Source organism: Anabrus simplex, chromosome X (genome assembly GCF_040414725.1).
Source record: "Anabrus simplex isolate iqAnaSimp1 chromosome X, ASM4041472v1, whole genome shotgun sequence".
Lineage (NCBI taxonomy): Eukaryota > Metazoa > Arthropoda > Insecta > Orthoptera > Tettigoniidae > Anabrus > Anabrus simplex.
Genome location: NC_090279.1, coordinates 203618300 through 203633070, shown reverse-complemented (window position 1 = coordinate 203633070; position 14771 = coordinate 203618300). Strand labels below are relative to the sequence as shown.

Sequence of the window (14771 nt, the reverse complement as noted above, 5' to 3'; positions counted from 1 at the left end):
GGAGTCAGCCTGTTGAATTATATACAGTATTAAGTTTTTGATGAATAACAGGAATTTTACTTTTTTAATGGAATTGTATATTGTAGCTTGTACACTTAAACCCTGTATCTTTGTAAATTGTAACAAAAATTATAACGTGTCAGTTTTCTTTGAATGCATAAATATAAGAAAATAAAACTCGCCATTTATATAGAGCGCAGTATAAATCAAACTGGAATATGTTGGAAAGATAGGTTTCCTTGCCATTATTGTGTTTTTTAAATTATTTTTTTAATACTGTACCTGAATCAGCATTTCACTGAGTAGTGAAGGAGAGCTTCGTAATCACAATCGGACGTTGCTGCTCTACTTCCTTGCAGAGTGTCTTTGCTCTCACTCCACTGTGACGTATGCATGCTACGTAAGCTGCCCACATTTATATCAGGCCAGCTCGGCTACACTGGCCTAGCCTCAGTGGCTGCCCAGCTGAGCACCTCTGTACTCGACAGTCAGCTGGAAGAGCTGATAATGTGCTGAGCAAATCCTCGTCCTCATAACTAACCTACTCTAGGTTTTCGTTTAGAAGCTGCAAGGTGGTAGTGACCTTTGTTGATTTTAGGAAGGCCTATAAGTTAAGTAAAATTCTCAAGGAACTAGGATTAGACAACAGAACCGTAAGACTCATTCTACCAATACTGACACACACGCCTACCTGCTGAAGTTTAATTCAGGGGTAAGATCGAACGCTGCGAGGAACTGCTCAGCATGGGCATCCACTTGGGTCACAAGAGGAAAGTGTTGACCATAGGTTGCCTTTCCTTTGCCAAGCGACAAGGCACCGATCGCTGAATCTCTAGAAATAGCAGCAATCCAAGTTAGCTGTTGCAGAAGACAAGCGGCCAAAGGAAGATTCGAAGTGTCACTAGAGAAAGCAAAGTACATTAACACCAAAGAGTCTAACAAAGGGATGCTTCAATATCCTTCCCTATTTCATCCCTTTCACACATTCAAACCATCTTCATTTATTTCCATCCATTGTGTTGGAAAGCTTTTCCTCAATTTCTTTCCTGACATCCTCATTTCTTTCTTTTTCTTTCTTTCCTCTCCTACTACAAAATGGAATTCCGTTGCTGTGGATTTCCCTCCTGTCTTTTAGTCATTGTCCATGTCTGTGCTATGTACTTCAGTAGGAATAATATTATATTTGCCTCTTTACACTTTCTTAGCACTTCACCCACACCAAGTTCCTTATGGTCTGGCAAAATACGTTTTTCTTTTGTATTCTTTTTCTAGCACTTCTAAAGACTTTTTGATGAATCCTCTCCTGATGCAGTTCTTTTCAGTGTGAGCATTAGACCTCAAAATAATTACAGGTTTTTCTTGTATGTGTGGATATATAGATGTAGGGTTATACACCTAAGATGTTGACACATGTTTTCATATTTTTAAATGATATTAAGGAGCTCTTAAAACATTGTGAGATTTTTCCATGAGATTAACAATGGAGATATAAACACCAGCTTTGTTTTTATTGAAAGGAACTAAAGCAATCTCTGACACTAGCAGAAAAGTTTGTACTAATAATAATAATAATAATAATAATAATAATAATATAATAAGTCATTTGAAATTAAATATTATTTAATTGTTCTCTAGAAATGGTAATAAGGGAATGGTTTAGAAAATGCCCTCAAAAATAAAGATTTGCCAAAAAAAATCATATTGCCTGGATTTCACCAACGATTTAGCATTACTATAGTTCCCAGACATGCCAAGTCTCCCGATTTTTCATCATTCCCCCCGATCGCCGGGTCTGATCTCCCGATTTTCAGAGCAATATCCGTAATTTTCGTATTATTTTAAACTCCCGCTGATTTCCTCGTTCTATCGATATATGGCAGTGTGTGGCTGGTCGATAGTTCTAATAATGATACCAGATGGCAGTACAGGGCACAGTGGCAGTCATGTGCTGCTCTTTTGTCTATAATAGTCATTCTCTTTGCAAGCGAGTAACATTCTCTTTTGAGTAACCTAACCTTAGAAGTAGCTCACCATAGTCATTCTACCCGGGGCAAGACCTGCAGAAGTGCTCATGTTGTGCCTTATTATTTGTTTTGGCCAAAATGTCAAAAAAGAAATATGATGCAGTGTTTAAAAGCACTTATAGGGAAGAGTTTCCGTGTTTGAGTGAATCCAGAAAGGGACCAACGTTCACTTTCTGTACTATATGTAGGTGTGATTTTTCAGTTGCGCATGGCAGGAAATGTGATATACTCAAGCATGTGCAAATGAAAAAACATAAGGAGAGTGTCCAGTGTGTAGAAAGAAACCAGAAACTGAACTTTTCATGTAAAAACCAAGATGTAAATCCTGTGGCGAATGCTGAGGCGTTATTTACGTCATTTATAATAGAACATAACCTGCCTGTAAATTGTGCCGATCACGCGGGGCCTTTTGTTTCGCAAAATGTTTCCTGATTCGGAAATCGCTAAACGATATGGGTGTGCTAGAACGAAAACAGCGGCTATCATTACAGAAATGTGCATGGAAGAAAGGGTGAAAATTGTATCACATTTGCAGGTGAATGCATTTTCTGTTGCTACTGATGGTAGCAATAAAAGAGACTTGAAGATATATCCCATTGTAGTAACATTTCTGGGCCTGAACTTGATGAAATTCAGAGTTGTCTACTCTCTGTGCCGAATTTAGAAGGGGATGCTACTGGAGCTAACATTGCCAATCTTTTGCTCTCAACTTTTCGGGAATTCTACATTCCATTAAAAACTGCCTAGCTGTTGGTGCTGATAATGCTCCAGTAGTGGTAGGATTAAAGAATGGTGTGGCAGGATGTTTGAAGCAGGAAAATAGTAACATAATCATCGTAGGCTGCTCTTGTCACCTAATTAGTCTTGCTGCCGAGAAGTGTGTGGCGTGCTTGCCCGTAAGTGTAGATGAAAGTATAATTGATATATTTTATTATCTGGAAAGGAGTGCAAAGAGGAAAGAAAAGTTCAGAGAATTTCAGACTTGACACAACACAGAGATCAGGAAAATTCTGAAGCATGTGCCTACTCGATGGTTATCATTAAGAAGGTGTTCAGATAGGATTTTGCTTCAGTGGGACCCTTTGGTTACATTACTCAGGAGCGAAATTGTGAGTAAGGATTCTCAGATGGGAACTTTGAAGACTTACAAAATTCCTAAGCACAGTTTAAGTGCAGATGTGTCTTGTTTTTCTGGAAAGGTTTGTTACAACATTCCACCTCACTCCTCAGTTAAAAGGAAAACCCAGTCATCAGTTTCACAAAAATACTACTTATGACACTAAGAGCCATGCATTGTCACGTGAAGAAAGACTTTTCATGTTCCTTTCATCAAATTTACATAAATCTTTTTGCCTTTTCTCTCAAGTTTTATGGACATCTTTGAGAATCCAAACGTAGCTCTTCAGTCAAGTGTGCCGCACATCCACTTATTGAGGTCACTTTTGGAGGAACTATTGAAGACTGTGATGGCAAGGTTTGTGAAACCAGATGTTATTAAAAGATGCTCCTCTCTTCTTGATGTAGATTATCATACTCCAGCAAATCAAAAGGATGATTGTGATATGATACGAAACTCTGCGTTTTAGTGAACATATTGAAGTCTGAGGAAAAGTGCATATTCTTTAAGTCTATTAGAAAGTGTTTCTCTTCATCACGTGACTACATGGTACACAAATTTCCATTCAAAGATGACGTTTTAATTAATGCAGAAGTTGCAAATATTTCTGCTATAAGTAAGGCATTATTTTCTAGCCTTAGATTTTTCATTAACAAGTGTCCGAACATTTTGACTAGTGAAATGGAACATTTGGATAAAGTGATATTCTGCCCTCCCAGTTCTGTAACTTTCAGCTCGAAGAAACAGACCTGGCAAAAGGAAGAATTGATGTTCAATGGGCTTTGGTAGGTCAGATAAAATCAGCTGATGGTGTCCTTAAATATGACAGACTTTCTAAGGTGATGCTTGCTATTTTATCAATTCCACATAGCAATGCAGAGTGTGAAAAGATTTTTAGCAGAGTCACAAAGACAAAAACACAGTTCAGATCCTTGCTGTCTGAACATACTTTGGAGAAACTTTTAACCTTGAAATCAGTTCAGCAAGGCAAGTGCTTTGAGCAAAAATTTAGTTCCAAGTTTCTGAAGAGGGCTAAGTCAGCTACTGGTGTGTTGAACAACAATAGGGAACATGCATAATTTTCAAAAATATTTTTTTGAAAAGTACACCAATGAAATAGTACGTAAACGCATTACATTGTGGTAAGTTGCCTTGTTTTCTACCATTAAAAAATTATTTAATAGTGCCTTTCCGCAAGGCGAGTGAAACGGCCTCTGACGTAAGCGGCGCACTGTGATGTCACGATCCAGTACCGCATGCAGCTCTACCAGCCGTTGTGCATCAGCCGTTGCTAAAAGCCGATTGTTTATTATTCATGATCGCGAATAACTTCGAAATGACAGAAGAAAGGTTCAAAACAGCACAGTCAGACAATCTACCATGTGTAGATGTCATCATTCTTGAAAAATAGCGACTTTTGTGGCCGCAGAAATTGGCGGATAAAAAGCAAGTTTGAAAGTGGCGTCTTTTATATACGTGCAATGTACTGTAACCCATAGTATTAGGATAACAACGAACCTGGATAGATATCACATCACTTTCAACATTTCCTTCTAGACTGATACCCATATTAAAGAATAACATTACATTTTCGGGCTTTCAGCATTAGTAAAGGAAGAAACCGGTTTCGATTCCTGGCTCTGCCATGAAAGTTGAAAACAAATAGTACAAGGGCTGGAACGGGGTCTACTCAGCCTCGGGAGGTCAACTGTGTAGAGGGGTTTCAAATCCCACCTCAGCCATCCTCGAAGTGGTTTTTCGTATTTTCCCAGTTCTCCTCCAGGCACCTAAGGCCACGGCCGTTTCCTTCCCTCTTCCTTGTCTATCCCTTCCGATCCTCCCATCCTCCAACAAGGCCCCTGTTGAGCATAGCAGGTGAGGTGAGGCCGCCTGGGTGAGGTAATGGCCCTCCTCACCAGTTTCATCACCATACCCAAAATCTCACGTTCCAGGACACTGCCCTTGAAGCGGTAGAGGAGAAATCCTTCGCCGAGTCAGAGAGAAAACCAACCCTGAAGGATAAACTGATTAAGAAAGAAAGAAAGAAAGAAAAGAAAGATCATAGTACTATAGGGCTATAATCTATCATTCCCAAATATATATATTTATGGTTGGGACAACTGGCCTACCCACTTTCGGGGCCCATGAAAGAGAAACATTAAATATCTTTGTGGAGGGAAAAAGTTAAACATGATAAAGATAAATATGACTTCATTTAGTTTTCACAAGTCGGGCTGAGTGGTTCAGCTGGTTGAGGTGCTGGCCTTCTGACCCCAACTTGGCAGGTTCGATCCTGGTTCAGTCCAGTGGTAGTTGAAGGTGCTCATACGTCAGCCTCGTGTCGGTAGATTTACTGGCACGTAAAAGAACTCCTGCAGGACTAAATTCCTGCACATCGGCGTCTCCGAAAACCGTAGAAGTAGTTAGCGGGCGTAAAGCCAATAACTTTAATTACATTTGGCTTTTAACAAGCTGAGCATATCAGGCAAGAAAAGTGTCCTGGTGACATTTTAGTCGTTCAATACAGGAATGTCTTTGGGTGCTGTGACTTTTACTTTTTTTTGCTGTTTGCTTTACGTCACACCGTCACATATAGGGCTTATGGCGACGATGGGACAGGAAAGGCCTAGGAATGGGAACGAAGCGGTCGTGGCCTTAGGTACAGCCTCAGCATATGCCTGGTGTGAAAATTGGAAACCACGGAAAACCATCTTTAGGGCTGCCGGCAGTGGGGTTCGAAACCCACTATCTCCCGGATGTAAGCTCACAGCTGCGCGCTCCTAACCGCACGCCCAACTCGCCCGGTATTTTTACCCTTCGGTTTATTGACTTGGCTTGTATAACCTAAAACTTAGGCTAAGTTGGATAATATTTTAAACACCAACATCACTATTTTCACCTGTGTGCAATTATGTTATTTATTTCATTATTATTATTATGATAATTATTATAATTGAGCATTGTTAACTTATAAGACGCCAACAGACAAGCATTGGTTTTGTGTAGAATTATACATTTGTTAAATTCATGTTGTTTCCTTTAATGATGTACACGCCTATTCTTTGTTATATTATAGAGTATTTAGATTATAGCTTAAATTTCTTTACGAATTAAGCTCTTCAATAAAGACATAAATAACTGTTGCATGCCAAGATAAATTGGTAGAATTAGAGCTGGCAAAATGGTTCATAACCCCTTTGATTTATTAGCTTGACATGGATCACCCAAAACATAGGTTAGGTTTGGAGAATACTTCAATAATCAGCATTAATTAATGCACTGTTTATTACTTTCATATTCCAAGATGTAATTGGAGCATTTAAATAAAGCATCGTACATTAAAATTTAAAGTTTTACCACTAGAACAGCTGACATGGAAAAGTGATTGAAAATTCAAACAAATTCATCTTACGTTAAAATCTTCAAAAAATAAACTGTAGACTTTTCCGATATATCACCAGCATTTCTCCGACTCGCCAAAATCCATTTTTCCCTAGTTTTAGCATCTTTAGAACATTTATAAACAATTTGTTTGGGATGGTATGCGATGTGCTATTGCACATCGGAACTCTACACCATTTATAAGTTTTCTGCCTCACTGTCTGCGCAGGATTCATTTTAAGTCTAAAATATACCACTAAGATTATTATCCAATGTATGTACCTCGAATTTAACCATACCAGACACTAACATAAAGTAGAAATACGCGAAGTGTATCCTGCTTCTCACGGCACACTGTGTGCTATTTCGTCTGCTAATTCAGTCAACCTGTACGATGACGTCAGACCAATGAGATCGCGTACTTGCGTCACGTGACAGTTTCGTACATTGATTTAGATTTTTATCCTGTTTGGAGATTATTTGTACATTCTGATCACATTTTTGAATTCAACATGAAATTTTGAATCAGATTAGCATATTTTTAATTTAAAAACCCGGATCATGCATGTTCCCTATTAGTTGTAATGGGATCACCATGTTGAAGGATAAGTCACATGTTCCTACAGTTCAGATATGTCCAGTATTTATTTTTCACATGTAAATGAAGAAAAAGGGCAAATAGAATTGTTAATGTATTGAATTATAATGAATTTGTACATGTTCTGCCATCAGTGATGTGTCGTAATACGTCGCGATTTGCTGCGAAATTTCTCCTGATTTTTCACTTTTGAAAGTTGGCATGTCTGAGTTCCGTTTTTATAAGTTTCGACTTTACAGTTAACCGGAAGTCATACTGTGGTGCCAAACTGCTACGAATACACACAGCTGATTTACGATACACAACACGAACCAAAGTGTATATAGTGGAATATGCCCATAATCAATTATTCTTTGTAGTAACATACATAATTCACGTAAGATGAACAACAATATACAACACATTTAGGATACGACTACAAGATAAACATATATCAATGCTTGAGAAGATAAAACGTGAGAAAATTAAATTTCTACTCTCAATGTAGAAGAGCTCGCGTTGCTGTTAGATTCAATTTCCCCTAAGGAAGGAAATAATCCTACAAAGGGAGTCGCTATCGGCATTGTCATCGTCTGTTGAGGTTTCACTCTCACCTGACCCTAACAAGATAATAAAGTCTTCAACATAATCGTCTGTGAGACTTTCTTTCTCCCAACCTTTAATCATCTCTGATTTTGTGTGTCTCCCAACGTTGCTCCAGTCCTCTGCACTTATATGGCCTACGGCTTCGAAAATGCCTTTCAACTTCCGAAACTGTGAAGAGTCGGTTATCGTCAGCTACACAATACTTCACTTGGACCCAAATCAGTTCTATGACGTCAAAGTGGCAATTGCAAACAATTTTCCGGACCTGGCTCCTTAGTGGAGTACCGCGTCCGAACGGTTTTCTTCTCTTGGGAGCTTCATCCTTTGACGTAGGCGTCGACGTGACAGAATATGAAATTCACATACGGGCCTAAAATCAATTATAATTATAATTTATAACTACCAAATGAAATATTAAACTAAGCTACTATATAAACTAGATCACTTTCGTACATTGTTACACACTATCACTACTAAACAATAAATCTATAAACTCGACACTACGAAACATAAACAAACAAACAGCCTAGCACAAAGACACACAAAGATCGCCAAAAGAACTGAGCACAACACAACACACAGCTGATAGCACGTTGTTACAGTAAACAACAGATCGACAACACTGCTAACCAGAACTGGAATTTAACTCGCTCCATCGGAGTGATCGGCTGCCTATGTTTGGCAGTTGATTATTCACTTACCCTCTGCCAAAAGGCAGCGCTCAAACATCAAGTCAACTCGTAACTGAATTATAGCAGTTGACATACAAGAAGCAAAAACCCAAATATCAGAACTTCAAAACATTGCAAATAAAATTGGCCTCAAAATGTCATTTGAAAAAACAGAAATTATGTCCCAAAAACCAACACAAGTAAAAGAAATTACCATAAATGGTAAGAAAATCGAAATAGTAACTAGATTTAAATATGTTCGGGAATAATAACACGTAACCTAAATGAAAAGATCTGAGTCCAAACAAGAACAGATAGATTAGCTAAAGTACAAAAATTAACATGGGACATCTACAAAAAAGAATGTCTATCAATAAATGCAAAAATAAAACACTAAAATACAGTTATAAAACGGGAACCTAATAAGCAGCAGAAACACTTCTTTACTTCAGATAATTGAAAGGAGGTTTGGAAGAACCTGCATCAACAACAAATACCAGTAAGATGGACAGTGGTGGATAATACCTAATAAAGTCGTGTATAAAGATCGAGAACCCATTACAGATACTATGCGTAGGAGATACTGGGATTCTTTGGACATACCATGAGGATGCAGGATTCGAGACTTTTGAAGCGACTAGTACAACACAATCTCGTCTCAAAAAATACAACAGGATGTAAATGGATCAGAGAAGTAAGAGAGGATCTGAAGGAAATAAGGCTTACAACAGAAGACACCACAAATAAGATAAAATTAAATACAAAAATAAAAAATACAAGCCTCCTTACCCTAAACAAACCCACAGCACGCACATTTTCAATTGAGGAAAGGGCACGAAGATCGGAGCGTCTGAAAAAGTACTGCGAGGACCACAAAGCCCGAATGATCCCTTCAAAGAGACCTGAACGATGGACTGACTATAGTAATCCTATGCGGTCATGAAACAAGAAGAATATAGTTTAATTACTTTTGATGGTTTTTGGAGACGCTTAGGTGTTGGAATTTTGTCCTGCAGGAGATTTTTTATGTGCCCTCCAGACACTAGGCTGGCGTATTTCTGCACCTTCAAATACCACCGGACTTGGCAAGGATTGAACCTGCCAAGTTGGGGTCAAGGTCCAGCTCCTCAACTGTCTGAGCCACTCTGCCCGGCTTGTACTGTTAAGACTTTCGATGTGTAATTTATTCATACATTGGGCAGTTACTTTTTTGAATATCAATAATGCTTCAGTTTGCCATGCTAGTGGTTGGGAACAGCACTGGTCGTGCTGTATCAGGCGGTGTTCACTGATGCAGGGTGTTTCATTGTGATCCTAGCCTCACAACTGGTAGTGTACAATATGAACAAGAATGTCTCTTCAGTACAGTGTGAGGTATCATCAGAGTTTGTGTGTTTATGACAGGCAGTCTGAAGACAGGAAAGTGATGTTTGTTTATTAATTAATAATGTTGATTACATAGGAATGTAAATAAGCTTTCTCTGTTTTGAGAATAAAGGACATATATGAATTGAAAATAACACAGCAAAACTGAAAACATCAACATAAAAAAAAAAAAAGCAAATGAATGATGTCAGAGTTGAACTTACTGGTAATGATGGAGCTGGGCAATGAAATATAATACAGTATTGTCTGTACAATTGATATGACTAGTGCGAGTTGTGCTTTTAGACATGTTGTAGATAACAAGATCTTTTTTTTAAGCCACTATGGTAATTCTGTCCGTGGTCAATCATCAGTTGACTGCACGTGGAATTTTCATAAAAACAATGTATACAAAGAATTAGATGGTGTTTGAAAAGGAGTTTGTCAAAGATCCTCACTGTGTTTCTATTTCATTACGTACTTGAAATATTGGCCATCTACAGCAGTGTGAGTTCGCAGCTTCTTCTCGAGGGATGGTGTTACATACTGAGGAGTTTTGTTCTCGATATTGGAATACATACCGTGTCGGCGCCGTTCTTATTTCTTTCAAAAACGTAATCCACCCTGTCCCACCTTTAGTTTGGTCGTAAAGATGTTGCATACCCAAGGATACACCACATTGTGTTTACAAGATATGTTTGTATTGTACTATATGTACATACTGCAGAATATTGTTTTTGACTAACGCCTTCGCACACTGTCCAATACAGAGAGACCCTTGCCAACTAAAACTGCAAGTTTGAAATAATATACTGGGTGTATCAGTTATAAAAGACGGCCTAACCAAGAGCTCTACAATTACTGTGAAAGAATAACGATTGTAGCAAGGAAGAGACGCCTAGCATTCTATGGGCACATCTATAGGATGCATCTGACCAGGTTGACCAACCGGATTCTCAGCTACTGGCAAAATAGGAAGATCAAGTCACCATGGTTGATGGAAGTGGATGAAGATCTACAGGAACTGGGAATAACAGAAGGAAACTTAAAGGATCGGACAACACTCAGGAAGATACTTAAACATAAGGAGTTCCAGGACAGACTACCAACGAAGAAGACTGGCACAATATCAGAGCAGAGTCCTGGAGGGGCGTGCCATTCCAGCTGATGAGTCCAAATGGCACGTCTGGACGAAACTCTGCATAATGCACACGGCCTAACCCCCCAAAAGCTGGTTCTATTGCTGTGATTATAAGACTGGCACAGTTTGGACAAAGGAGAGGAAGGAGCAACACAGCCTGAGGATGCGCAACTACTGGGCAAACATGAAAGCCCATTCCAAAATGTAATAGTTGAATGTCGTGGTCCTTAGCTGGCCTATACGAAACAAGAAGAATAATACTGGGTGTATCTCAACATTTCTAACAATGTTAGGGGTGATTCATGGAATCGAAACAAGATTTAATATCCTTACCAATGCATGTCTTGCAACACGTGGTTAGATTTATTTGCAACAGAGTTGCAGAATATACATTTGGCCACATCACAGGAGATTCTCAAAGTGTCCCATGAACATCCTCAAATTGGACTGGCAAAACCACCCGAAGATACGCGAGTTTTGTTGAATAGCTATATGCACAGGTGTTAGACACTCTGTTCTTGGCCGTTGATGTCGTTAACCAGGTTAGCGTACACCACACTTTTCATGACCCCACTGATAAAAGTCCAGTAGATTACGGTCACGAGACTGGGCAGGCCAATGCACTGGACTTCAAACACCCGATCCATTGTCGTTGGAAGGTGGTGAAAAAAAAAAAAAAGGCATACATGCAAACTGAAGTGTGCTGGAACCCCATCATGCATGAACCACATGGCATAGCGAACAGTTGGAAGCACAATACGTTCCAGTCCTGTAGTACAGGCAGCGCGTCGCCTAAGGTGGTCAATGGGACTGATCAGTTTATTAGTTTATGGACACTGAGACCATGTGCAAGAGATTTCAAGCATTTGAAATGTGGACGTACCGAAGGATGCTGAAGATACCTTGGACAGCTAAAATGACCAATATAGACGTTTTGCACCCTATGAACAAAGAACCAGAAATTCTCACTACCATCAAAAGAAGGAAACTAGAATACTTTGGTCATATGATGGGGAACTCTAAATACCACCTTCTGCAAGTAATACTAAAAGGGAAAATTAATCGAAAATGTGGTCCAGGGAGAAGTAGGACATCATGGCTCGGCAACTTGAGCCAGTGGTTTGGGGTGACAAAGCTTACTCTGTTCAGAATAGCTATGAACAAACAACAGATCATGCTACTGATCGCCAACGTTCTGCGAGGACATGGCACATGAAGAAGAGAGAAGTAGTTTATCTTGGATAATACTACACCACAGAATATTACATTGCTGTTGATTATAACAGGCAACTGTACTGTTGGGATTTTCTGTTGCCCACCTGTGCGACTTGTTTCTTTTTGTGCAAGTTTGATACCATCTCTTCTAAATGTGACCTTACCAGTGAACAAAACAGACGGACGATGCTGTTGTGGCCATGATCAACGCCTGTATGTTAATACCAACGCGTTGTAGGGCATGTGTTCATAGGAACGTTTTCTTTTTTTTTGAACCGAGAAATGACCCCCACCCCCACCCAAATGTTTTTTTTACAAATATTCAGATACACCCTGTAGATATTTCAAAATATAACTGTCCAATGTATGAAATTGTATTGGTACAAACTTTTCTGGCAGTGTCAAAAATGACTATAGTTTCATTTAGAAAAACTAGGTTCCATACCTCTATTATTAATAATCCCACGGGAGAAACGTAACCCAATGTTTCATAAGCCCCTTAATACCATTTTAGAATAAGAAAATTGAATATAGATATCTTAAATGGATTAGAAGTTATTTTGGTGAAACGTCTTAGGTGCATATCCCTGTATATATGTGTATTATATTAAGGAAGCATCTGATGCATCTTATGCTAAATAATGTGTCCAATCCTGCATCAGTTTACTTCTAAGTACCTGTGGCTCTCTACAGTTTCAAGGTTTTGTCCCCCAATTTTTACATTCTTTCCCTACTCTTCTCTGGTTTTGCTTTTCTCCACATTGATTTCATTCCATAATTACCAATTTACTTTTGCAACATGTCAATTTGACCTTGTACTCATCTCATTTCGCTCCTTACACCATAGACTTCACCTTCAGCCTCCTCACAATTTCATCCATTACCATTATGAACAACAATGACAAAAGCACACTTACTGGCCTTAGTCTGGTTTTATTCTGAAACCATTCTTGCCAACTTTTCAGGATGAATTTCTTTTTACAATTGGATGGTGTTATGCGTCACTTGACCAAGCGCCAAAAATATTCAATTTTATTTACACACACAAAATCCTTTGTATTAACTCGTCTTTCCTGTGAAATGCAAAGTGTTATGTACCAAAATAAAGATTAAGATATGAATTTTCTTGTTATATCAAAATAGGTGATATTTTACATGTATTGTTATAATTTGAGATGGTGCTACTTATTCATTTGATGCTTTATTACGGTTTCTTTAGGTTCTTGTTTTGCATCACGTACGAATATACAAAATTTTCATTTAGTAATTGAATATTTTTAAAAAAAATTCATTGCAATGTAGAATATGGCACTTTTTAAATAGTTTTATTGCTCATTTATGTACAGAATGATAATCTCTCAAATACCCCATCATGATTGCACATTTTCAGTTATTCGTTTTCCAAATCCTTTCTGCTTCTCGACTTCCCATATCTTTGGTCTGGTGATGTTAACATATGCCTTTTCTAAATAGAGATGTCATCACCAGTTCTCTTCCACATTCCCATTGCTTGTCCATATTGAAGATGGGGTCTAATGTTGGTCTTTCATTTGTAAAGCCATATTGCCTACTTCTAATTATCTTTCCCCCTTATCATTCTCTTTCCTTGTATCAAATCAAATATGAAAGATCACAGACATTCAGTACTGTAATTCTAAATATCATGAAAGACATTAACATTCATTAATTCTAAGTAAATGGAACATTTTTGCCTGAAGGATACTAAAATATTAATATACTTTGTTTTGGGTTTTTCAGCTTGGGATGATGTCTTGAAGGAGATGAACTGTACTCCAGTACATTCTGGAAGCAAAATAAGATACTACAGTGGCCAGTAGTGAGTCATTTCGACATCCCTAGTCGTTCAGCGTGTTTTTTTTGTTGTTTTTTTTTTTTTAAGTGAACTTGAAAAACTTTTTTTTTGTTTCACAGTCATTCTGGTCATCATCTCGAAATACTGTGCATTTATAAAGTGTCCGGTTGTACTGAGTGAGCGTGTGATATGAAGATACTTGCAGGCAAGGTGCACGCTTGGCTCATGTCGTCTCGTGTCCGCCTTGAGCGGCTTGTTAAGTAATAGTATCAGGGAAAGTAGTGTTAACATTGTGGGATCAGTGAACTTGGTTCCCCACAATGCAGTTTGTAGCATTGTTGTTATTCTTCAGACGTACATTAAATAATGTTGGCATTAGTAAATGGTATGGAGAGAATAAAGTATATAATTATATTTAAACTTGAAAACAAGGACTATCAATAAATGGAAAGTTTTTGTTAGTGACAATAAATGATGCGTGCAAGGCATAAAGTGATTCATTTTTCCTAACGTACTCCACGGAAATGGGAAAAAATGAATGGAAGAGAGAAAGAAGTTGTTGTACTCGTTTGTTGCCAACGAGTGTGTTCGGACGGCCGTTTTAGAGGTGTGTTATTGTTTGTATGATGTGCATTTTACATAAAATGATTGCTGCTTTTGCTGAATGTTCTGATTGATCAAGGTACATTGTTTGCAAGATTTGGGGAAGGCTATTAATGTGCTCACTTGGGTTTGGGGGGGGGGGGGGGGGGGGTGTTGAATTGAGGGATTAGACTGAAAGGAAATTTTTTTGTTGCCATAAGTAGTGTGGAGATTTGATCAGTTTAACCAGTGAGTTCCGTTATGTTGCTTGTAGAAACC

The 14771-nt window shown here is 38.4% G+C and overlaps 1 protein-coding gene across 10 annotated transcripts in view; it reads left to right on the top strand.

Moving 5' to 3' along the window:
* Positions 1-14485, top strand: part of tyf (twenty-four) — a 486874-nt gene extending 472389 nt beyond the window's left edge. For all 10 annotated transcript variants that reach the window (XM_067158829.2, XM_067158820.2, XM_067158825.2 and 7 more), the window contains one exon: positions 13856-14485. In XM_067158829.2, coding sequence (XP_067014930.2) covers positions 13856-13935 — 80 coding nt within the window. In that variant the 3' untranslated portion in view covers positions 13936-14485. The remainder of the gene's footprint in view (positions 1-13855) is intronic.
* The last annotated feature ends 286 nt before the right edge of the window (positions 14486-14771 follow it).